The sequence below is a fragment of the Cebidichthys violaceus genome, unplaced genomic scaffold (genome assembly GCF_023349555.1).
Source record: "Cebidichthys violaceus isolate CVI_PGR_0920_01 unplaced genomic scaffold, fCebVio1.0.p SCAF_13, whole genome shotgun sequence".
NCBI lineage: Eukaryota > Metazoa > Chordata > Actinopteri > Perciformes > Stichaeidae > Cebidichthys > Cebidichthys violaceus.
In genome coordinates this window covers 6,836,868-6,861,104 of record NW_027176296.1, presented here as the reverse complement: position 1 = coordinate 6,861,104, position 24,237 = coordinate 6,836,868, and the positions used below count along the sequence as shown (strand labels likewise).

The following is a 24,237-nucleotide window of genomic DNA, read 5'->3' as shown; positions in this document are numbered from 1 at the left end:
TAGTTAAATTGTTGCACAAAAGACCTTAGAAACCAAAAGAAGAAAAAAATCTTAAGGTATATCTGACTATCGAAACGAAATATGGTTTATGGTGACAAATGAAGAAAAATCATCCATAGAAGACTGTTTTTTAAACTATAGGAAAACAATCTCCATGGAAACTGTTGACTATTATTGCTATAAAATCTCAATGCAGTGAATTCCTTAACTAAGGAAATCTTTTAAGGGGTTCTGTGCAACTCCCTTAAGTAAGTAAAAAATTAAGCCCTTAGTGTCACATTTATGGAGAAAACATAAGGCAAGGCAAGTTTATTTGTATAGCACATTTCAACAACAAGGTAATTCAAAGTGCTTCACATAAAACCATTAAAAGCATCAAAACATAAGGCAAAAGAAAAGGAGATTTAAAAACGATTAAGAACATTCATTAAAACATTAAAAACAGGAACAGTCATTAAATCACTAAAAAGCAGTGTAAGAAAATAAAATACAGTAGTAAAATGCAGTAATGCAGGAAATTGATTAATATCCTTGAATCTGGTTCAATCAAAGGCAGCAGCAAACATAAAAGTCTTCAGTCTTGATTTAAAGGAGCTGAGGGTCTCAGCAGACCTGCAGCTTTCTGGGACTTTGTTCCAGATATGTGGAGCAGAAAAACTGAACGCTGCTTCTCCATGTTTAGTTCTGACTCTGGGAACAGAAAGTAGACCGGTCCCAGACGACATAAGGGGTCGGGATGGTTCATAAGGTAGCAGCAGATCAGAGATGTATTTGGGCCCTAAACCATTCAGTGCTTCATAAACCAACAGCAGGATTTTAAAATCAATTATTTGTTGGACAGGAAGCCAGAGCAAAGACCTCAGAACTGGAGTGATGTGATCTACTTTCTTGGTCTTAGTGAGGACTCGAGCTGCAGTGTTTTGAATCAGCTGCAGCTTTCTGATTGACTTTTTACAGAGACCTGTAAACACACCATTACAGTAGTCCAGTCTACTGAAGATAAATGCATGGAAGGTTTTTCCAAATCCTGTTGAGACAGACATAAGTCCTCTAATCCTTGATATATTCTTCAGGTGATAGTAGGCTGATTTTGTAATTGTCTTGATATGGCTGTTCAGGTTGAGGTCTGAATCCATAACTACACCTAGATTTCTGGCTTGGTTTGTGGTTTTTAACGTCAGTGATTGAAGCTGAGCGCTGACTTTCAATCGTTTGTCCTTGGTACCAAAAACAATTACTTTTGTTTTATCTTTGTTTAATTGAAGAAAATTCTGGCACATCCAGTTGTTGATTTGTTCAATGCAATTAGCCAGCCCTTGTATGGGATTATAGTCCCCTGGTGGTATAGTTATCTAAGGTGTTTTGTGCTACCAGCCCCTGAGAGTTATCAGAAAAGTCACAAAAGCTGCGAGGACAGAGTATGCATCATAAAGTTTTTCCTTTAGTGTCTGTGACCTTCCCTTCTTAGTGCTTCACCTGAGTTTCTATTAATCTATCGCCGGCTCACACACATGCAAATAGACAAATACTGTACCTGTGTGCACACACTGACAGATAAACACCCCACAGAAATGCTTCAGAGAGCAACGCAGATCACAGAAAGACACCCTGCTTGTTATTACTGCCTGGCTGCTGTCTGATAAGTGCCAGCCCCGAAACAGTCGTCGCACTGTGAAGGCCGTGAGTAATACACGCTTTATATGTATCACTGCTAGTTCTGTGCCCTGGTTTCTGTTACAGGGCCAAAAAGGGTTTTCAAACTCACAAATTATTTCTTTTTGCTTAACTGCTATATTATATACAGATTACCCAACTCGGCTGTAATAAAAATATTTTGAAAACTTGGTGCAATTTTTAAGGATTTATAACTTTGTACTCAACATTAACTCTAACCATTTGGACGCAAAAATGTGTTTCAGTGTAAAATCTGCATGTGCACAATATCTGTAGCACTCAGTCTATTCCAGAACACTGATGAGGTAAAACTGGGTAACAGCCATCAATGCCAATTGATTACCCGCGTTAAATCAATCGTAGAAGAGGGAGATGAGGATAATGAGAAGCAAATGAGTTGCAAAAAAAGGATTGTTAATAATGGCTGTGACTCAAAATCAAGACGGTGAGGATATTTTGTGTATTCAGTGAACTGCATGTAGCTAAATCAATATTTTATTATCGACAATGTATCACCTCACTATATTTATGTGAAAGGGGTCTCTCACAGTTACAAACTACATATTATCACCTGACTGCAGTTTCCCTCAGCTCTACAAAGATATATAGCTTATTTCAGCTCATTGTTTTTGTTTTCGGGCCCACAGTTTACATTACTGTTTTGGTTCAGTTCTTCTATTCACATCAGCATCATTTTCAGCTGCAGCAAAAAAATAAAAGCTTTGTAAACTTCCTGCTCAGAACCAAGCTGACAGAAGAAGTACATTTCCCTCAGGAGCTGGTGGAGACCAAAAACAGAGCTAAAAAGCAGAGTGAATATCTGACTTTTATTAATCAGGTGGCCAGAAACATATCATTGCCAATGTTTTACTTAACAGTGACTCTGAAAACCCTTTCTGATCCTGCTAATAAACAGCCTGATGCTCTGCTCAACTGGCCATTGTTTCATGTGTATGTTCATGGCAGCTGAGAGGTGGTTTGTTTGCGTAGTGCAAAAACACACTTTTACACATGCAGACACGTATCTGTCAGACTGGCCTGGACTGAGCAGTGAAGCCTTGGTGGCTGTGTAAGAATCGATGTCTATCTTCAACCAAATACAAACACACAAATGCATGCAAACGAACGGAACACATGCTCAGTATTGGGGCTTGTAAACTGAAGCATTGTTAAAGTGGTGAAACCAATCTGTTGGCTGTACCAGGAGAGTGTGTGTGTGTGTGTGTGTGTGTGTGTGTGTGTGTGTGTGTGTGTGTGTCTGCTGTGTGCGTTGCCCTCAGCGATGAATACAGGACTCGATTAGAATTGCTGTCATGTCGCACCATTGCCTGCAGCATTTCATCTAAAGCACAGCGGAGCGGGCAGTCAGATTTCCGTATCTAGGAGTACCACTCGAGATTAAATAGTCAGAAATTCCTTGCGCTGTTTCCTTTTCGGCCCGTTGCGATGTTTGAAAATGTTCTTCAGAGGGGAAGAGCGTTGTGGAACCAGATTAAGTTGTCACAACCTCTTTGTAAGTACTGAAGAGGGATCCTTTAAATAGTAATGCTGTCTCTAAGTCTTGGTCTGTTCAAGTTTGTAACACTAATGTGTTTTGATTTATCTAGACAGAAAATATAATTTTCTGCCAAATGTGTTTTTCATGGCATCCTCTCTGTATCTCTAATGACTCTAATTTCTTTTTTACTTTATTTTATGAAAATATAACATTTTAGGTGACAACCAAGGTGCTTTAAGAGAAGACATGGTGAACAAAAAGAGCGTCAAGATGAGGAGATAGGACAGTTAAAACAGTATTATAGCTAAGCCATGATACTAGGCTAATAAATACAATCTGAGTTAAAGCTACAATAGTCAATATTCATTCCCATTAAGTATGGAGGAATGCAACATCTACATATTATCACATAATAAAATTGTTTTGGTGAATGTGTTGGCATACAGTTGACTATCAGCAGACACAGAGCAACATTTCTCTCTGGTTTGGTCTCCACAAACCCCTGAGGGAAATGTATTACTCTTAAGATGCTAAATCCTTCATTTTATTCACCAGCTAGTTGCTAAATGTGTGTGCCTGTGGTTGGTAATGGACAGGTAGCTTACAGTGGGGTTATTACAGCTTTTTACCTGATAACAGCTGTGGGCATTGGCTAGAAATGAGGTGGAGATTATGGGCCAGAAAACCAAATTATTGATCCGAAATGGATCAAAGGCTTTGTTGGGATGAAGGTTACTGCAGAGTTGGGTGATAATTAGTTCTATAATACTAGTAGTGACCCCTTTCAATTAATTATACTTAGTAAGTTGCAAAAAATATGAATAGGGACTATGCATGTTGGTGCAGTGCTTCTGTGCAAACATTCAGTACAGCAAACATGGAGAGAGTATATTCCCTGGATAAGGCTGGTTTCTGGGAAGCCCCACTATGTGTCCCTCTCTGACACCACTCTGAGCAGAGGGACACACAATGATGTTTTTATATGACAGGTGTTTATTGGATCCACAGAGCATGCAGAGACACTGTGTGATTTACAGCATCATGCTAGCAGCGGTGATATCATGGTTAAATTTACAGCTTGCCATGACCTCGACCTTTGTGAGGGTGTATGTCTTTGCATTCACTTTTGTAACCATGTAAGCAAAACGTGAACCAGTTCTAGGATGTACATTGACTTCGTGGTAAAGTAAGATGATATGTAGATTTATATTTTGGTCTCTTTTTACTGCATTCAAATACATAAGAATAAACAAACAGTATATTATTGGATGAATTGTGTGATACTTACCTTATTTGTGTGTGATCTCTGGATCAGTGCCCCACTTTTGCCCCTCTTCTGCTGCTCCATGCCTCAGTGATCACGGTGCTGTTGTGGGACAGGCATTCTCTCCCGGCTGCTGTCATTATTATTCAGGACCCAGGAAATGGTTTTCACAAACTGTCCTCTGCCAGCTGAGTAGGGTCTGGGGTTAAACTGGTTACAGAATCACTTGGCGCTGCTGCCCTTCTGAAGAACATATCAGTGGGAATATGAGAGTGGGTCAGTGAGAGATAAATGAGGTGTCAAAGATACAGTTCATTTGAGCCTGGATACAAAAATTGCAGTTGTTTTGAAAATGTTTCCATAACGTAACTGTATCCACCCTAGAAGAAATGTGTTATTTTCATTCAGACTGCTGCATAATGTCATAATGTGACACTACTGGGTGGCTACAGTGGAGCTGTTTTTGGTGTACTGTTGACCTCAGGAATAGAGACAAGGTAATTCCACACAGGAGGCTGCATTTCCATAGTCAAACTTTCTACGTATTGTGTTCTTTTACTATTCAAGGCTTATATCTGGGCATTCTTGAGACTCAGAACATATGACAACACTAAGAAATAGCTTCACTTACATGTGTTGAGTTGAGTTGAGTGTCTGTGTGTGGATGTGACAATTCAGAGAGTGTGGACAATGTGTGGCCTCTGGTCTTGGCAGGGCAGGATTATCTCCGTCAGTCTCATGTTGTGAGGCGAAGGGGCGTGACATTTAAATCTGTCCCGTCGAGAGGGACGATTTTTGTGTGTTTCTTTCTGTGTGTGTCGGGGCAGCATGGGTAAGAGTTTTGGAGTGGGGTTTGCAGAAAATGTAACAAATGTTATTGCTCCTTACACTCTCTCTCTCTTTCTCTCCCCCTCTCCCGCTCTGTCTTTCTCTCTGTCTCCCTCTTCCTCAGATAAGTTGTTTGGAAAGCGGCTGCTGCAGGCTGGGAGACACATTATGTCTCATAAGTCTTGGATGAAAACGGTGCCCACGGAGAACTGTGATGTCCTAATGACATTTGCAGGTCAAGCACTTACACACACTCGCATGTTTGAATTTCTATACTTGTGAGGACTCTCGTTGACATAATGCAACCCTTACCTAAACCTTAACCACCACAAAACATGCCTAAGATCAACCCTTACCCTCACCTAAACCTGTGTGCTACTAACGTATATTGTCATTGTTTCCCTGAGCCCAAAGTACTATATTCAACACAGAGTCTTGAACTTAAAACGGCCCTTTGAAAAAGTGAGGACCGGGCTTAATGGTCTAACTTTCCAGTGTCCTCGCTCTTTAGGCTAAATATTGGTACCCACAAATATAGAAGTAAAACACAAGCAGACACATTTGCATTATGCAATTTAACACAAAATTGCCATATGAAACACCCTTTTTATTTTTATGCTCCAACATAAATATGTATATGTATTTAAATATGATTTGAACTGATAAATTAAAGCTGTGAATTTACTTTCTCACTCTCCAGGCAAGGAAGAAAGCAATACTCTTGTATTCCTTTAAATTTCTCCCATTTAAAGATATTATTCTGTATCTCTACGAACACAGAAATCCCATACTACCACTGAGCAGAAGAGAACTTTAAAATGTACTCGTAGAGATCAATACAGTTATATACTGTTGATAATGACATTGATCACGTGACTTGATTTTATGACTGGTTTGAATCTGAACCAGCTAAGAAAGCAGAGAAGAAGAGTCATTCTCTAGTATTTGTTAGTACGACTCTTAACTCCAGCTGCTGCTCATGAATAAATAGTACAAGACTGTGGGAGTACTCCCAGCAGCTCATGTGTACAGTAATGCGTGGGTATAGTTGAAAATGTATTTTTATTTTTCATTTCCTGTCACAGACACTACAGATGACCACACGTTGCTATGGCTACTGAACCACATACGGCTGGGAATCCCAGAGCTCATCATCCAAATACGACACCACAAGCACACGCGGGTCTACGCTTTCTTCGTCACCGCTACATATGAAAAGTAAGGCCTCGTTCCAAAGGTTGCAAACACATTTTAGCAGGGGTGTATTTAGTCATTAATTTATATATTTGCTTATTATTGAATGTATGGCTTCAACTGAGTCGTAATTTCATTGTTCATGAATCTGTCAATAATAACTTTTTTGATTATTCAAGTATTTGTTTTTGTCAATTGAATGTCAGAACAGAAACAAGTAACAGAAACATCTTTAGATATCTTGTTTTGTATGATCAACAGTTCAAAACCCAAAGATGTTCAATTAACAATTACATAAAACAGAGAAAAGCAACAAATCCTCACATTGGGAAAGTTAGAACAAGTAAATGTTTTTATTGATAAATGACTCCAAATAATGATTAATAAATCAAAAATATTCTGTCGACCGATTAATCAATAAATTATTTGACTTCTAATTGACAGCCAGGGTAGGTAGACATGTACTTTGTGGTGGAAAAAAAATCCTATACCCGCTTTGCGTGAGTCTTCTAATGCTGAAATACATAATACCAAAAACCAGGTTGTCTTTTAAGCATTTATTCTCTGCGCAGAGAAGGTTCAATCATCACAACAGAATGCGTACAGTCTCAGTGAGGAAGAACCTCGAAAAAAGTGAACAAGCTTTCTTTATACAGAATGAGCAAAGGTGGGGGCCGATGGCCGATGTTACAGACATTTCAGTCTCAGACTTTTGGTCTCAGACTGATAGGAACAACAAGTGAAAACAAACGGCCAGCAACCAAAACAAGCAGCCCAAAGGCCTTGGCATGGAACATTCTCATACAACACAGTTAGTTATCTATGTGAACAGGCAAGGGAGAATTATTCTTTTGCACAACAGAGACACGGTGAAGTTCAACAAAGTCCAGAGCAAAATGACTTATGCATGAATACAATATACTGAGTAGAAATATATACTACGTAAAAAATTACCATTACAACTTACAGTTATTTATTGTTTTTAAATCAGAACAACTATGTGATATAATACAATAAAGATGTAAGTGTATGAAAAATAAAAGAAGAAAAGAAGAAAAAAATTAGTGCCAATATCTTGAGTTATATAAGGTTTTATTATTAGATAGATAAAGTAGATATAGTTGTTCTCAATGATTTAACATCCTTAAACGAACAGTTTGACATTTTGGAAGTGTGATTAATCTCTTTCTTGCAGAGAGTTAGATAAGAAAATTGATTCCGCGCTAATGTTTGTAATCTGAAGAAACAGTCCGTAGACAGTTAGTGTAGTTTAGCTTAGCATAAAGGCTGGAAACAGAGGGATGCAGCTAGCCTGACTCTGTCTGCAGGTAACATACTCGGCCTACCAGAACCTTCAAAGTTAACTCGCTTGTTTAATCTGCACAAAACCTTCTAGTTTAGCTTCATATTTAGCTTACAGATTTAAAGTGGTACATAAGTCCTCTCATCTAACTCTTGGCAAGAAAGTAAATACATGTCAAAGTATTCCTTCAAACTGATTAAAATATTTCCAGATTTGTAAAGACTTTCTTTTGATAGCCCAACACTGTTAGCATTAGCTGAACAATATTCCAACCTTGCAGAACATCAAACCAGTGTGATTTCATCCTTGCTTACACAACCTGCTACAGGTGCACACAGTAGTCGTACTACTGTTTAAACTGTAGCCAATTAATCACCTTGTCACCCTTGAGAAAATACAGGAAAAAAAGCTAAAGCAGCTTTTATGAACAGAGATAGAAATGCCAAATGAATAATATGGTATATATCACAGCTTCCTCTAGTAGTTTGAGGTTTATTTATTTTTAAATGTTACTACTGGAGTTGGGATGTTTAAGACAAAAATGTTCTGTTTGCTCTTTACTGGTGTAAAATTGTACCTTTGTTTATTGTGGTATTATATTTAGCTGCAGCTATAGTAGGCACAGTAGCTCGTACACAGTGAATCGTTAGTGAGGCTGCCGTGATGCCTGGTTTACTGTATCAGCATCGCTGCTCTGCCTCTGGCTGCAGGTTATTTAAAGTTTTGCAAAAGGTTAGAGTCAGGCCAAACAGTATGGATTGCGTTTGCTCTGATTACACTGCCCAGACATGGTCTCTTGTTTTGAAAACATCTCCAGGGGAATCGGGGATGAGCCCAGGGTCATTTTAATCTAAGCATTGACTTTGGTGTATAAATACTGAGATATACAATTCAGGGGATCAGGGTGGCACTTGCTGTTCCATACTGCACTTCACCTCTTGACAAATGTAGAGTCAATCTGTTGACTGTGCATGTAATAACAGGCCTCTTGAAAAACCCTGAGAGTCTCAACCAAACCTTTTTACCAATGAATGGAATAGAAATGGACAGATGGCCTGAAGGAACGAGGAAAGAGAGCCAGATAGAAACAGATGCAAAGAGAGAATAAGAGAGAAAGTGAAGGAGTGAAGCAGAAAGACAAAGAAAAAACAACAGGGAGGGTAATGTGGTAGGAGGATGGAGAGAGTGCTTTCTGAAAGTGTGCCAGTGGGTTTTAGATGAAATGCTCAAGTAAAATGATTGCTGTGTGACTAGAAGACCCCTCTCCTCTCTCTCTCTACGCACACACACCTGCTGTCAGACAGGTTGACCTACATTTCATGTGATAGAAGAGATAACCCAGAAAGTATTTCATCCTCCCAAACTCACCTTGAATAGTCATTCCCTTTGCATACTGAAGCGGTGAGAATTCTCTATTCAAACCTTCCTCTGTGAGAATACCAGCTGAGGACTCTAGGCTTGATTTTAATAAAAATCTTTTTAATATTATCCTATCAACTGAAAGACATTGCTTTTTCTCCCAAGGTTTATTTTGAAAGAGAGATCAGTATAGAATCTTGGTATGAGATCAAAACAGCTGGGGTCACAGTTTCACTGCTGTTCTCATCTCATCTCATCTCATCTTCAACCGCTTATCCAGGATCGGGTCGCGGGGGCAACAGCTCCAGCAGGGGACCCCAAACTTCCCTTTCCCGGGTCACATCATTGTGGCCCGATTCACTGCTGTTATGTGTGTCAATCTCCAGTTGAAAACAACTATTAGCAGACAGTACAATTGTAGAAATTAACATACTCAAGTGTGTTATACAGCTAATGTCCTCCTTCTCTTTTCTTAGCTCACATACCATCCACTACTCATTTCTCGTTTCTGACGAGGCAATTTACAGCATGCTGTCCTGTTCTGCTGAGTTTCCATATTACGTCTGATAGATATTTGCTAAATTAGCATAAACCTTACGTGGAGTGCTTTTCCTCGGGCAGTATTCTGCTCTTTTACAAGGTTAGCTTTGTCCACACATTCCCTTTGACTGTGTCGCCAAAATAAGACTAATTTTATTTGGGGAGAGAAAGTATAAAAGGCGACAAAGTTTTAGATTAAATAAGAAAGGGGAAATCTTATCCAAATTCATGGCAGCAGCAGAAGCTGCGCACCTCTGAAAGCCCTCGCAGTTATTGGCTTGGATTACTAAACAGTTGGGTTAAATAGATACAGCCTGTTTTATTTCCTCAGACAAGGACCTTTGTTGTGATGGTGCTGCGCACTAAGCAGTATTCAGTGCTGATACAGAAGCTTACACCTCACATTTCTGTTGTAATCCATCATGGTGCTGATCGTACTTCACTGTACTGCTCCTCCAAGTGCCCGGAGCTGCATGATGGATGGATGTTACAGGCCCACCTAGGCTGCAATCCTGCATGTGTGTGCATAAACTTTATATACATTATGTATATGTACATGTGACAGAGAGAGGTGAGCTGACCGCCTGGAGGGTACAGAGGGCGTGGTGTTGCATTATTCCTGCGATTTCAGCACAAAGCCGCTGGGAAGGACAGAAGGAGAGGAGGGAATGAAGGAGGAGGAGGGGGAGAAGGAGACAAAGGAGACGACCGTGCACAGGAGATAGAAAAGGATGAAGAGAGAAGGTGGATTGAGAGAGGTGGGGAGAGTAGAGAGTTGCTGTAGAAAGGAGGAGGGAGGATGAGAGGAGACATGGAGGAAGGGCTGATGGGAAATGAGATGATGAGAGACTGATGAGGTTAAAGCATTAGAGGAGAGATCAGGTGACTTTAACACTATGAAGGACAATCCTTCTCTGCTAATGTTGTTGTTTGCTGTACTCTGCTTAAATTGATTTTCATAGACATTTCTCCAGCTATCCACAACAGGATTGCAACTGTTCTCCTTGTTATTAATAAGTTGATGAGGTTTATTAACAAATTTATTAGTAGTTAATGTGGAAAAAATGTCAATTGTCAATAATTTTCCAGAGCACAAAGTGAAATCTTCAAATTGTATCATCCAACCAACAGTCCAAAGGCCAAAAAGATAACATTTACAATGATATAAAACAGAGAAAAGCAGATCCTCATATTAGGGTAGTTGTAACGAGAACATTTCTGCTTGATAAATTACTTAATCAATTATCAAAATTGTTACTCATAAATGTCAACATTAAACAGGAAATGAGTCAGTCAAAGAACAAGGTTATGTAACCATTTTTCACAAGTGTTCAACAATCGCACTGGGAGAAGACTTCTGATGCTCTATAACACTATCAGTCTCGCATTGTTGTCCCCCAGTTTGTTGCGAGGTGCTGAGGAGATGGGATTGAGGAAAGCTGTGAAGCCCGAGTTTGGCGGAGGAACGCGAAACTTCTCCTGTGAGGAGGATTACATCTACGAGAACATCGAGAGCGAGCTGTGTTTCTTTACTTCACAGGTCAGTGTCAAAACACGCAAATCACACACGCATATGCAAGTAAATATGCTGTCAAGGCATCGCCTGAATTTACTCTCCTGTCCTCTCGTTCACTGCAGGAGAGGCAGAGCATCATCAAATACTGGCTTGACAATCTACGGGCCAAACATGGAGAGGTGCTTCATAATATCAACTTCCTGGAGGGCCAGCCAATTAGTAAGTTGCATCATTTTACAGTACACTATGTGATATTTGTTTTAAACAGGTGGAACTTCTTTGGCAGCTTTTGGTAATAATCCCTCAGTTGGTTTGGTATTAAAACTATTAGAAGCATAATTATCATGGATTTGATGGTTTACTGTATCCGACTGCATGTATATAGCGCTTTTGTAGTCTTAGCAACAACTCAAAGTTTTATAGCATAAGCCAGCATTCACCCATTCATGCACTGGTGGCAGAGGCTAACCTTACAAGGTGTTCATCAGGAGTGATAAACATTCACACGCACACTTAGAAGCATTTTCGGGTTTAATATCTTTTTAACTTACTTAATGCTGTGCTTTATTCTTTTCTGCAGTCCCGGAGTTGAGTGCACGAGGTGTGATCCAGCAGGTATTTCCTCTCCATGAGCAGAGGATCCTCAGTCAGCTGATGAAGTCCTGGGTCCAGGCTGTTTGTGAGAAACAGCCTTTAGGTCAGCAGAACAAAATACTCATGAACACGAACATACTGTACAGTATACATAACACTCTAGTAAAACCACAAGACAGAAGAAAGTACTTTTGGCATACTGTGAATTACCTTCACCGCTCATGGTTCCTTGTTCTATCCTTTAACTATTATAATAACTGTCGTATTATCCCTCTAATTTGTCATACTGGTGTTTACAGATGATATCTGTGACTACTTTGGTGTGAAGATTGCCATGTATTTTGCCTGGCTGGGATTTTACACCACTTCTATGTTATATCCTGCTGTGATCGGCTTCGTGCTGTGGATGCTCACTGAGTCAGATCAGGTGAGGAGAGACGCTATTGTAGCATAAAGCAACTTAAATCCCCTACTGAAAAATGATCACCATCCTAGTCCAAGTCTGCGTGTTTGTGTTGTTTCAGACGAGCCGTGACATCTGCTGTGTGGTGTTTGCACTGTTCAACGTGGTGTGGGCCACTCTGTTTCTGGAGCGGTGGAAGAGGAGGGGGGCTGAGCTGGCATTCAAGTGGGGAACACTGGATACGCCATCTGAATCCCTGGAGGAACCACGGCCGCAGTTCCGGGTGAGAGAAACTAAAACTCTGACTCCTATCTCCATGACTTCTTCTCTTCTCTTTCAGGCCCTTTCATACTTTCTCTCTCTCGGTAGGGAGTGAAGCGCTGCAGTCCCATAACAGGTTGTGAGGAATTCCACTATCCTCCTTGGCGGCGGCGTGTATTCAGGTGGCTGGTCAGCCTGCCTATCTGTATCCTCTGTCTCTGCTTTGTCTTCCTGGTCATGCTCATCTGCTTTGAGCTGCAGGTCAGTCAGCTGTCAACATCGGTTTTCTACATGCCCTGCTTGTATAAATGCAGCAATTATAGTTTCAATGATAAAAAAAATCTTCTGACCCTGCATCTGTTTTCTTTAGTTTCAGCTAATTTATATTATGGGTGGATGTACTGATGCAGCAAGCCTGTTAAACGTCAAAGTTTTACATGCTATAGGTAGAGCTTGATACGAATAAAGCAGGAGAAAATACCTACTCCTTCAGAATGGTGGTCCAAGAGTGAACACAAGTGCTTTAAATGCCCCTTGATGTTTTGTTTTTTTCTCTGAGGTGACAAGTAAGAACCTGTGATTGTGTCTCTGCAGGAGTTTGTGATGGGGATCAAGGAAATGCCTCGGCTGGCTCGCTTCATCCCCAAAATCATGCTGGCTATCACTGTGACTGCATGTGATGAGGTGTACAGGAAAATCGCCTGCTGGCTCAACGACATGGGTGAGAGTCAAGCTTCCAGATTTTTCAAGATCCACATAAATAAGATAATAAAAATGATCTTAATAAGACTGGTTTCATCAGATATCTTCAGTAATCTCCTGTAAACACTAATCAGTGATTAGTTTAAATTTTACCGTATATTACATTTATGAGTCTGGTAAGGGATGATTTATTTTGTTTTTCCACAGAAAACTATAGACTCCAGAGTGCCTATGAGAAAAATCTCATCATCAAAATGGTTCTTGTGAGTGGCTTTTCTGCATAATATCTTAAGTACCCATGTGATTTGGAAACTTTTTAAAACAGTCCCTTTCTTCTTAATGACACCTGGCATTTCTTTCTTTCACAGTTTCAGTTTGTAAATTCTTATCTCAGCCTTTTTTACATTGGATTCTACCTCAAAGACATGGAGCGTCTGAAAGAGGTAAGAAACATCCCAGTTTTAATGTTCCTCTGTCACACATTAACTTCAGTAATTCATTTGGCCTCCAACATCTGTCGTTCTCCCATCCTTAAATGCTTTGCTCTCTCTGCTTACATGCATTGATTTCCATAACCATCCATCCGCACATCTCATCCATTTGTCCATCTGTGGAAGATGCTGCTGGTGTTGTCTCTGTTAAGGAGTCTGCAGCGGCAGGTCTGGGTCAATGTGCTGCCTTCCCTCTTCCTCAAGATCCAGATGCATGTGGTCTCTGTTCCCTGGTTCTTCAGGGCTTTACTCGGGTCCAAAGTATGCTCCCTGTGCATCCACAGTCTGGGCGAGCGGTCTAATGTTCATTTCTGACCACCTCGGTCTTAACCTTGCATGCTCCGTGACGGTCATGACATGAACTTGAACTATCAACCTGCTTCGTTCAAAATTATTGTGTGTGTTTTGATCATATTTGTCTGGTGAAAACCTTACAACTTGAAAACGATTCAAAACCAAATTGATAATTTCAAAATGTCATCAGGACAAATATATTTCGTTTTTTCTTACTTCTTAAAAGGACAGTACACGTTCACATGTTTTTCCTCTTACCTGTAGTGCTATTAATCAATCTAGGTTGTTTTGGTGTAAGTTGCCTGGTTTTGGAGATATCAGCAGAGACGTTTGCCTTTCCTCCAATATAATGACTCTATGGCACTTGACTTGTGGTCCTCAAAGCGTCCAAAAATAAATTTGAATAACTCAACAGCAATCTATTTCCAGAAATCATGACCCGGTTACTTAAGATAATCCACAGACCTTGTTATAAAGCAGGTGGCAGTTTCATGTCGAAACTATACTTCCGACATGAAACTGCCACCAAAACAATCTAGATTAAATAATAGCATTGCAAGTAAGAGGAAAAATATGTATTTATTATTTTGGGGTGGACTGTCCCTTTAAAAACACCACGTTTTAGAGACATGTGGTTTTCACCAGACATATATAATAGATGAGTGGTTTACGGCGGTAGACAATTTAAAATGTAGCTGTCCAAAGATGATGTCCGATTGTTTAAATGATTGCGTTTTATTTCTGACTGATCGAGTCACAAATTGTGACTCCTCACGCGCATTTATGAGCAACATTACTAGTTGCAATAGTTGAGTGGTTTTGTCTTTTTTTTTCCTTTGACATGGAGATGTGGTGTCAATGTTGATTTTTATTGGCATTTTCCTTCCGTGCAGTTTGTGTGAATTGTTTTCCCGTTACAACTCTCGCTCATGCCTCAATTCTCACTGTCTGTCTGTCAGTTTCTGTTTCACTCTTAGCCAGAGTGCCGCCTCATTGAGCTTGTCATATTCTGTTAACATCGCCTGACTTCCATGTCTGATTCCCAACCAGTACAGCCCAGCTTCTGCAAATATTTGTCACAGTGTATTTACTTTTCTGCTTAACAATCATTCCACTTAAGACTGCATTACAGCACAAGAGTGAAATAACATTTCAAATATAAGCAGACAGCATTTTTCTTACTTGATTTTCATTCTGAAGTTAAATGAATAGAAACCAATAGCCTCAAAGGTAAGAAAACCCTGGCAAAACATGCACTGAAAAAACCCCACTGGTGTAGTCCTTTTAGTGTCTGAAATGAAAACCATCTGGTGTTGTCAGCTTGAGTGTGCCAATGTTCGACTCTGTTCCGACTGTTCCAGTAGGTAACAGTGGGAGAACAGTGTCTCCTTTTCTCCCATCATTGACTGAAAGTAACTTTCTATCTGTTTGGGTTGTAATAATTATTAAAAAAAATTCCAAATAAAGTAAGTTTTGCCATTCTGGGGGTTTGTTTAAGACCTGTATGAAGGTCTGACTGCCTAGGTTACTTCTCTTGTCAGACTCGCTTTGATCTCATATCTCTGCAATTAACTTGTTGAGTACACTGTTAGTATACTGTACATAGTAATGAAGCTCCAAATCAGGAAATATTCTCAAATGGTAATAAACCTCAATTATCCTTCAGGTTAAGTTTATCTGTACTTCCTGTTGTTTGTGTGATTTGGATTTGTTCGGCAAGCTATGAGTATTACTGAAAGGCCTTGAGTGTCCATGTTCATCAGTCATTCGCCTCAATACATCATCAGCCATTGAAATGTTGTTTCAGTGGTGTTAAACTGCACCTCCACAGTGAATCACATTGTTCAGAAAACTGCGGCTGCACTGCTCCCTTTTGGTTCTTTCAAACATATGGCACTTTTGGGGCCCAATTAGTGACAGATGACATTTCTAATTTATAGGGAACCGTCTAGCAGCAGTTTTCTGCCTTATATGATTTTCTTTGTGGATTGAGTCTGCATACAAAATTGTGTTTTGATTGATTTGTCGAATCTGTTCCATGTTTATCCTACTGCTTTCTCAGCCGGTTATCATGCCCTCTCTTCTGTCCTCTTTTTCTCTAACCACCCATTTCCTACCCCTTGCATCTTACGCGTGTCTTTTAAATGCTCTGATTAGTTAGACAGTATGTTCACTTAGTGTAGCAGATAATTTTGTCTGAAGGTTTCTCTCTCTGTCCTTGTCAGATGCTGGCCACTCTACTCATTATACGGCAGTTCCTTCAAAATGTGAAGGAGGTGCTGCAGCCTTACCTGTATGAGCGTCACAAGCTGGGCGAGCTCACACTGAGAGCTGTGTGGGACCTCCTGGTCTCAGTGCTGCTGAAATACGGCCGGCTGGCAGCTGGAAAAGCCCAGGCCTCTCCCACCGATCAGGCCATGCCAGGACCTGGACTGAGGGGAACCAGGCCTGGATTGGGGCAGCTAGATAGAAGGTCAAACTCATTATTTTAACTCTCATTCAATTATTATATGCAGTAAACATACACTTCAATACAATGTACTTGTAAGGTTTACATGCAAGGTTAGTCACAACAAACAGACCTGCACTTGACTGTCATTCTCCTTATACTCCGCTCAGGTTTCATACATGTTGTAGAGAAGCCCGGGAACATTCAAATATAGAGCCACATTATCTGCACTTGATATTGTCTGCACGCTGTGTGCAGTTATGATTAATGCCAGTCGGACACTGAGGAAATGGACAGAGCACCGCTGTGAGCGGTTAACACACATGCACATGTTGTCTGATGTCTATCTGTTCTTTCAACTTCTCTCAGGGAAAAGAAGTGTTTGAACGGAGGATGCGGGGTGCCTGATGAGGAGGAGGGAGGTGAGAAGGACGAGGTTGACAGCGGGAGGTTCAGTGAAGGAGAGACGGAGGAGGAAAGTCTGATTGACTGCGGTTTGAAGCTGAGGAAAGTCAGCTTCATAGAGAAGGTATAAGCTGTGTGATAACATACATTTATGAAGTGTTACTATGCTTGTGCTGTGGCACTTTCATATGTTAACACATGCAAATATTAATGCAAATATAGTAACAACAGTTTTTATTTGCATTAATCGTGTTCTGTGCTGTTGCTAATCTGTTGTTGTTGTTGTTGTTAAGGTGGACAGAAGACCAGTCTGCAGTGGGCCCCCCATGGACACCAGTTTTCTGGAGGAAGGGAGCCCCACTATGGTGGAAAAAGGAATGGACCCTGCCTCTGTATTTGAGATGTGTGACGATGACGACGATAATGGCATCCATGATGTGAAGGAGTCAGGTGGGGGAGCAACAGGTGTGGCTGAGGGAATTAATGCTGCTGCCGGCGCTGCTGCTGCTGCTGCCAGCGCTGCACCGCTGCCTTCTGGGTCTGAGAACAGCACATCACTGCGCCACAGAAGAAGAGGCAAGAGCACAGAGAGACTTGAGCCGAAGACAAAAAGGGAATCATGGATTGACCCCCCTGAAGTGAGAGAGAACAACACGCTCGCTCAGGCTGAGATGGAGAGCTGCATGCAGACTTATGCTGTAAGAAGGACTATATACTGAACTTATTCTATAAACTAAACACACTCTGGGTGTTAATATTCTCATATTGTGACCAAAAACGTTAAAAGTTAAACCAAAATCCTTATCCTGAATAGTAGCAGTACAGTGACAGCAGGCAAAGAAAACTACATGTGTACCATGTCATTTTAATTCAGCAATTCAAAAACTACTACCTTGTGCGCAAAAGCTACGTTGAAAGTGAGCAACAACCTTGCACTGCTATAAGAAAAACTAGCGCTTGTGCATGAAGCTCACAGTAACAGCTGGAGGGATTTCCAGGGGACTACTTACTGTGATTAATGATGGTTGGATTCAAAAACATATTTGAGATGAATTCTGTGATTTGGAAAGCTCCAGGTGACTCATGTTCCTTCCCCCGACTGATACAGTTATTGCAGGAATACTTTTTTTCCCTAAATCTCTACAATGGTTGAGTAGAACGGTATCATTACAATGAGAATAACAAACTTCTTTTCATGGTTTTCCATGAAACCATGGAACTAATATTTCCTCCAAGGAATCTGCCGCATAACCTGATAGCGCTCCTCCACTATCATCATTTATGACCTTATGACAGCTAAACAAAGCAAACAATGTCTTTTTATATTTGGTACCATGGCACACTGATTTAGTCTACAGAAATGCAGTCTAGGTGTCTAGTTGCATTGAGAGTGTACTTACTTGGTAGAGTTGTGGTCTAATCGTCCACTCTGCCCCTCTCAGGACACCTTCCAGGACTACCAAGAGATGTTTGTCCAGTTTGGCTACGTGGTGCTCTTCTCCTCGGCCTTCCCTCTGGCTGCCATGTGCGCTCTCATCAACAACATCATTGAGATCCGTAGTGATGCCTTTAAGCTCTGCACCGGTCTGCAGAGGCCCTTTGGAATCAGAGTGGAGAGCATCGGCCAGTGGCAGGTCAGAAAGACACTCTGTGAAAGTTAAAAAAGGCTCATGAGAGTTTTCTGCCATTGTTGTAAATTGAGTCAATTCACTTTTACCATTGCATATGTGACAAACACTGGCTCTATTTTGAAAGTCATACAAGTGTAACTGTGTAGCATTCACATTAAATTGATTGAATTGTATAGCACAAAGAAACTGCAATGTTAAGCTTCCTCTTTTTTCTCCTTCACAGACTGCGATGGAGGCCATGGGCCTGATTGCCATCATAGTGAATTGTTACCTGATTGGTCAGTGTGGTCAGCTACAGCGTCTCTTTCCGTGGCTCAGCCCTGAGATGGCCATCATCTCCATCGTCATCCTCGAGGTACAGCAGCTCCTTCCTGCAAGTCTGTTTAAAGTGCTTAGAGCAGTGCTTTTTCAAACTTTTTCTCAGGGCGCCAGCATTTTGTGACCCAGAACAAAATGTTTAGTAGTCAGAAAATGTGCCAGGTATTTAGGCTACAAACAAGTTTACAACTGTCTGTATTTTTGTACCTGCAGAGACTTGTATGGCAGGGTTGTATGGCAGAAGATACCCAAATGGTTTCATCAAATGCTACAGATGTTATCTTACACAGAGACATGTTTCTCCCTGATAATAACAGAACATATTGCAATCGTCTGGTGACCCAGAGTGGGAAAATAATTTAGAGGAAGATGTGGTGTTGTCATGTGCAAATATCATAAATCACATGTTGCGTTGTGTCTTTGTTCTAGCTTGTATACTCACAAAAAGGTGTCTAGCAACAACTATCTCTTATTCTATCCAAGTGACTGACAGAAGCACAACATTAACACTTTTTACACTGATGAATAATAAAGCATGAAATGGGTTTCCAGAGTGACAATCTTTATGAAAAGCACAAATAGAGGAATTGGAGCTCTCTTCATGTTTGTCCTCTTACTTATACTCCGTAACATATTTAGATACAGGTTTTGTTAGCGCTGCACTCTGTGCCTGCCTATAATTGGGAAACGGGTAAACAGCCTGCAGCTCTGTTTTGGCCTGATAAAGAAGTTGGCCTATCAGGAGGAGGATTTCACGTCCTAGATGATGTTGTGCAAGAATTAGTTCCAGTAACATACGCTTAAAGAATCTTTTGAAGCATTTTGCATCTGATCGGCATTGTTCTTTCAATTAATCCTTTTTTTTCTTTCATCCCAAACTTTCCATTTCTACCTACCCGTATATATCTGCAGCACTTTGCCGTCCTCCTGAAGTACGTCATCCATGTAGCCATCCCTGACATTCCTACATGGGTTCGAGAGGAGATTGCTAAACTGGATTATCAGCGCAGGGAGGCCTTTAAGGTAAATCATGTGACAGCAAGAGAAAAACATAATTATATTTGTCTGGGAGAAGTTTTAAGAGATGGATGAAGTTCAATAATTATTCAGGTGGTTCGAACAAGTCTTCAAAGGACAACCTCATTATGTGCAGAGTTCTGTATTGTAAGAAAAATCTATAGTAGTAGCTATCAGAGGTGCCAAACCTGCTGCAAACAAGCTGTACTGCGACACTGCACCTTTCTTTTTGGAACTAAATTGCTTATTTTAAACTTCTGGTGATATTTTAGTGATGATGCTTTTGAGAAACACAATTGATAGAAGGTAGAAAAAAGACTGGGCTGTTGTAGTGGCCCCTGCAGTGGTAATGCGGGATTCTTGGTAAGGGATTTGTTCGATGGGTAGCACTGCAGTATTGTAATGGTTAGCTGGATTGCTGATTCTAGTAAATACATTGTGGGAATGTTTGTCTTCCTCTGCAGAAGCATGAGCGGCAGGCACAGCAGCATTACCAGCAGCTGCAGAGGAGGAAGAGGGAGGAGGAGGAGAGGCAGAGGCAGGCGGAGCATATGGCCCGCAGGGAAAGGGAGCGGGACGACAGCAAGGGCGACTCCTCTGGGGATCACCACCACGACAAAAGTCACGGCAGCAAATCACGTGGTGGGGGTGGAGGAGGAGGAGGAGGGGGCAGCGGGTCGGACAAACCCAAGAGGCCCAGCTCTCTTTTGGCCAACAATAACGTGATGAAGCTGAAACAGATCATCCCGCTGCAGAGTAAGTTCTCCTCGAGTGGCGCCCGTTCCCCTCAGTCTCCCACTGGAATTGAGCCCAAGCTGCCCGGGTTCCTGAGCTTCAAATTCCTTAAGTCACCTGAGAATAAGAAGGAGGGTGCTGCGGCTTCTGGGGCTGCCACCACAGCCGCTAACGCCACAGCTACAGCATCATCATCATCAGGTAGCAGCTCTCAGGAGCGTTCTCAGTCTCCCAGCAAAGCCTTCAACCCTGGGAAACTGTTTAACTTTGGAAAATCTGAGAGCGGGACGTGTGTGAACGGAGCCACGCTGCCCAGACCCGGGGAAGGATCATCATCACAGACGTCAGACAGACAACCATCCAGGTCTGACTTGAACGGTGTTCCAGACGAGATCCCCTCGCCTGGAGGGGAAGGGTCAGAGAACGGACACGCAACAGACTTGGACCCGGCCGGCTCTAAAGTCTAGTAGCTCCATAAATAACAAACTTGCCGTTGGTTACATCTCAACAGAGGAAGGGATGTGTTTACTGTGAGGAGAGGCATGACCTACCTTCTGTGCTATCACAGGCTATGTGTAGAAGTACTTGAAGGAGAAGATGAAACTGATGAGAGGTGACTGTTGTTTTGGTTAGCTTTTTGGCTGAGAGACAAAAAAAAACAGGCTCTATAAGAAAGACGTAAGCCCTCTTATCATGACTGAATAAACACACACACGCACACACAAATCCTTCCTTGTCTGCAATACATAAAGAAATGCATGAGCTGCGTTTCTAATATTTTCAAGCCTTTAAAGCAGAGCGCTGTGTTTCTTGATTTCTTCTAGTCATAAATTGTAAGCATCTTGTTGGCCTCCAGCTAGGACATAACAGCCTGTTGTGGAGGAAAAAGATTAAAAAGCTTAAACAGTATGAAAGGATCACAGATTGTACATCAAATAACTTTGGAGAGTGTTTTTAGCCATCACAACACAAGTGATCAATAGATATTGTCTAATTGTAATTGTGAGGAATTCTTGGGCCCTTCACTTATATATTGAAGTGGAAAAAATGGAAAAGCAATATCAATCAGTTTGAATTCTTCTCATCAATCATCACACAAACCCTCCCTTAATAAGCATCCCTGATGTATCACCAGCTTTATTTTCAAAGCAGAGGTGATGTCTGAGCTTTGAACCCTTCTTCCCATCCTGTGAAAGTAGCAGATTTGCTCGAAAAGGAAGTAAATAGCTCAGTAACTTGAGCTTTCATGTACCAGTATTTTTTCCAAAAGTTTAAGTGGAAGACAGACAAAAAAAAGAGCAAAAAAAACAAAACAAAGCAGAAGTCGATGAACGTGAATTTGAGAAAATGGTGCATGGAAGGCTGCTGTCCTCCATCCAAGCCTGTAGAGCGTCTTGTAAACACAGATGGTGCTTCATTTCACAAACTCTAACCAGACTTGGCAAACGAGCGTATAGTTAAAGAAGTAACATTTGCACTAAATGTTTATGCCCTGCATAGAAACCTATCTCGCTCTGCAGGAGAGAGGGCCGACACCAGCCTGCCTCATACCATTATGCAAAAGCTGGGTTGTTTAGCTTTTCTCCTTTCACACAGTACATGCGATCTACTCACCTGCCCCTGCTCTCAGCAACTATGGCATTCCCTAAATATTGAAATGTTTTTTTGTCATTTTACAATAGTTGCTCTTATCTGTGTTGAGCTCCATATCTTTTGTATATGCACCATTTGCTGCATTGTTTTATCACAGTGCTGATGATGGCAATTTACTTTTTTAACCAAAGCGGTATTTTTTGGATTATACTGTTCATTCAAGACGTACGTGTACTCTATGTTCTGGTCATGTACGTCAACCTTGTTTATGGTATGCATTGCACAACTCTAGCAAGCAAAACCACCATCTAACATTAACAGGTATTTCATTTCTGCAGGGTCTCCAGAAGGTGGCACCAGAGTATATTTGCATAGCAAAATGTGTTGGTGAGCAGCTTGTTGTGAATCGATATTGACCCATCACACCAGTGTCTAGTCATCAGTGTGCAGCAGGGACCGCAACAGTAAGGCGTCCATGTAAGAACACTTAGAAAGGAAAATGTATTAGGGTGACATTAGACAAGGCCATCACACTGTATGTTGAGAGACAGAAACATTAACTATGCATTTCCATCACCTTTGGCAAGGATTTTGGCAATAACACTTAACTCCCCCACTCGCAGCACACGTCCTACTGCATTATCCCCACCCACTCTATGCATCTTTTCTTTGTGTCCCTTCAATTTCTGTTGTCAGCTCTCTCAGCTCCCACCTGTCTCATATTTAATGTGAGGAATCCCCTCCTGACTCACAATTAATTTAATAACAATTATCTCATCCATCTACCATTTGTGTTTACAGAATTTGTCTAATCGAGGAGTGATGATGGCATTGAACTTCAAACTGCTTTTTAAATTATGTTTCTGCTTTCATGTGTCTGTAACAACTTCATAATAAGTAAAGTCCAGTCACATGCCTAATGAAAACACAAAAATGTACTTCCGTTGACAGGCAAAAAGATCTTAGTGACATTAAATGCAATAAGGAAATAGACAGGACATCAATTTGTATGGTCACAGTATTATTTTACTGTCAATCTAAACTATGTTCTTTTTTATATTTGGAACACATTGTCCATTATCAATGTAAAATGAGAAGTGCAAGGCTGAGCGAAATGTAATATCTTCAGTGTCTTTGTGTATCACAGGCTGGTCATTGTTAAAGGACACTTGATAGAGAACAGGATGGTAAGCTTAGCTGAGCATCGTCTCATCAAATCCTTTATTCCTGCAGCAATTGGATTTCAGGGATGAGTAACAACATGATGCAATAGAGTCCAGGTATTAATAATTGGAAAGCTTGCGTAAAATATCAGAAGGCAGTGTCAAAGTAGAAGTGGCTAAAGCGACAAGGCTGAGAGAAGAGCAACGGTTTAGGTCAAACCTTCATGTATGTAGTTCCTTCTTATACAGGGAGAACTTACACTTCAACTTTTTAGGATAGAACTGGATAGCATTAGCCAACGTATCCCTTCTTTCATCCTTGCACTCTTTGCAGCAACAGCAACTTCTGCATGTTGTTAATAGGAAGGTCTTTAAATAAGTAATGGTTAAAGTAAATTACCAGATCTTGGGGATCAATGGAAGCTTCAAGAGATGAGACAGCACCGGGCCATGCACAGGCATCCCTCGCTAGAGGACAGCAGCTCAGACAGCTGAGACCCATCAGCCGTCTGTAATTCACTATCAAAGCAACAGCAGTTCTTTAAAAAAGTTGGGCTAATCTAGACAGTACTAGAAAGGACTGAATTTAGTCAATTTTCTTCTGGATTTTAAGAGTGGATGTGAACAGTTGAGGTTCTCACCACAGCTACATTAAAACCTGACCCTAACCTCAAGAGTTTAAGATAAGACATCTTAATGGAAGCCTCACTGACTGAACATCATATGCTCTTCCAATGTACAGCCGTACAAAAAAATCTTTTAAAGAGGAATACTGGGAAATGGGATTATTTATTTATTTTAATTTATTTTGTCATATTTTTGTAAGACCTGAAAAATAGTTAATAAAACTATTTCAAATGCATTTCATGTGTTGTGACCAACTTGCTCCCTGAAAAAAATCCTGACTTTCTTTCTTCACTCTCAAATGCTGATTTCAACACTGGGTATAAGAATATCCTTAAATCAAGTACGTAAAATTATCTATTAGAAGTACCACATGACAAA

At 40.8% G+C, this 24,237-nt stretch overlaps 1 protein-coding gene across 2 annotated transcripts in view; it reads left to right on the top strand.

Moving 5' to 3' along the window:
* Positions 1 to 24,094, top strand: part of ano8b (anoctamin 8b) — a 37,637-nt gene extending 13,543 nt beyond the window's left edge. The window contains exons 1-19 of one of the 2 annotated variants that reach the window (XM_068707549.1): positions 3,045 to 3,187; positions 5,389 to 5,499; positions 6,350 to 6,482; positions 11,062 to 11,200; positions 11,299 to 11,395; positions 11,757 to 11,873; positions 12,070 to 12,197; positions 12,295 to 12,456; positions 12,543 to 12,695; positions 13,029 to 13,155; positions 13,344 to 13,399; positions 13,505 to 13,579; positions 16,147 to 16,394; positions 16,740 to 16,899; positions 17,069 to 17,473; positions 18,218 to 18,409; positions 18,630 to 18,761; positions 19,637 to 19,747; positions 20,206 to 24,094. In XM_068707549.1, coding sequence (XP_068563650.1) covers positions 3,121 to 3,187; positions 5,389 to 5,499; positions 6,350 to 6,482; positions 11,062 to 11,200; positions 11,299 to 11,395; positions 11,757 to 11,873; positions 12,070 to 12,197; positions 12,295 to 12,456; positions 12,543 to 12,695; positions 13,029 to 13,155; positions 13,344 to 13,399; positions 13,505 to 13,579; positions 16,147 to 16,394; positions 16,740 to 16,899; positions 17,069 to 17,473; positions 18,218 to 18,409; positions 18,630 to 18,761; positions 19,637 to 19,747; positions 20,206 to 20,943 — 3,351 coding nt within the window. In that variant the 5' untranslated portion in view covers positions 3,045 to 3,120 and the 3' untranslated portion in view covers positions 20,944 to 24,094. Of the gene's footprint in view, positions 1 to 3,044; positions 3,188 to 5,388; positions 5,500 to 6,349; positions 6,483 to 11,061; positions 11,201 to 11,298; positions 11,396 to 11,756; positions 11,874 to 12,069; positions 12,198 to 12,294; positions 12,457 to 12,542; positions 12,696 to 13,028; positions 13,156 to 13,343; positions 13,400 to 13,504; positions 13,580 to 16,146; positions 16,395 to 16,739; positions 16,900 to 17,068; positions 17,474 to 18,217; positions 18,410 to 18,629; positions 18,762 to 19,636; positions 19,748 to 20,205 lie in introns of those variants that run through there. The other variant, XM_068707548.1, reaches the window with a different exon arrangement.
* The last annotated feature ends 143 nt before the right edge of the window (positions 24,095 to 24,237 follow it).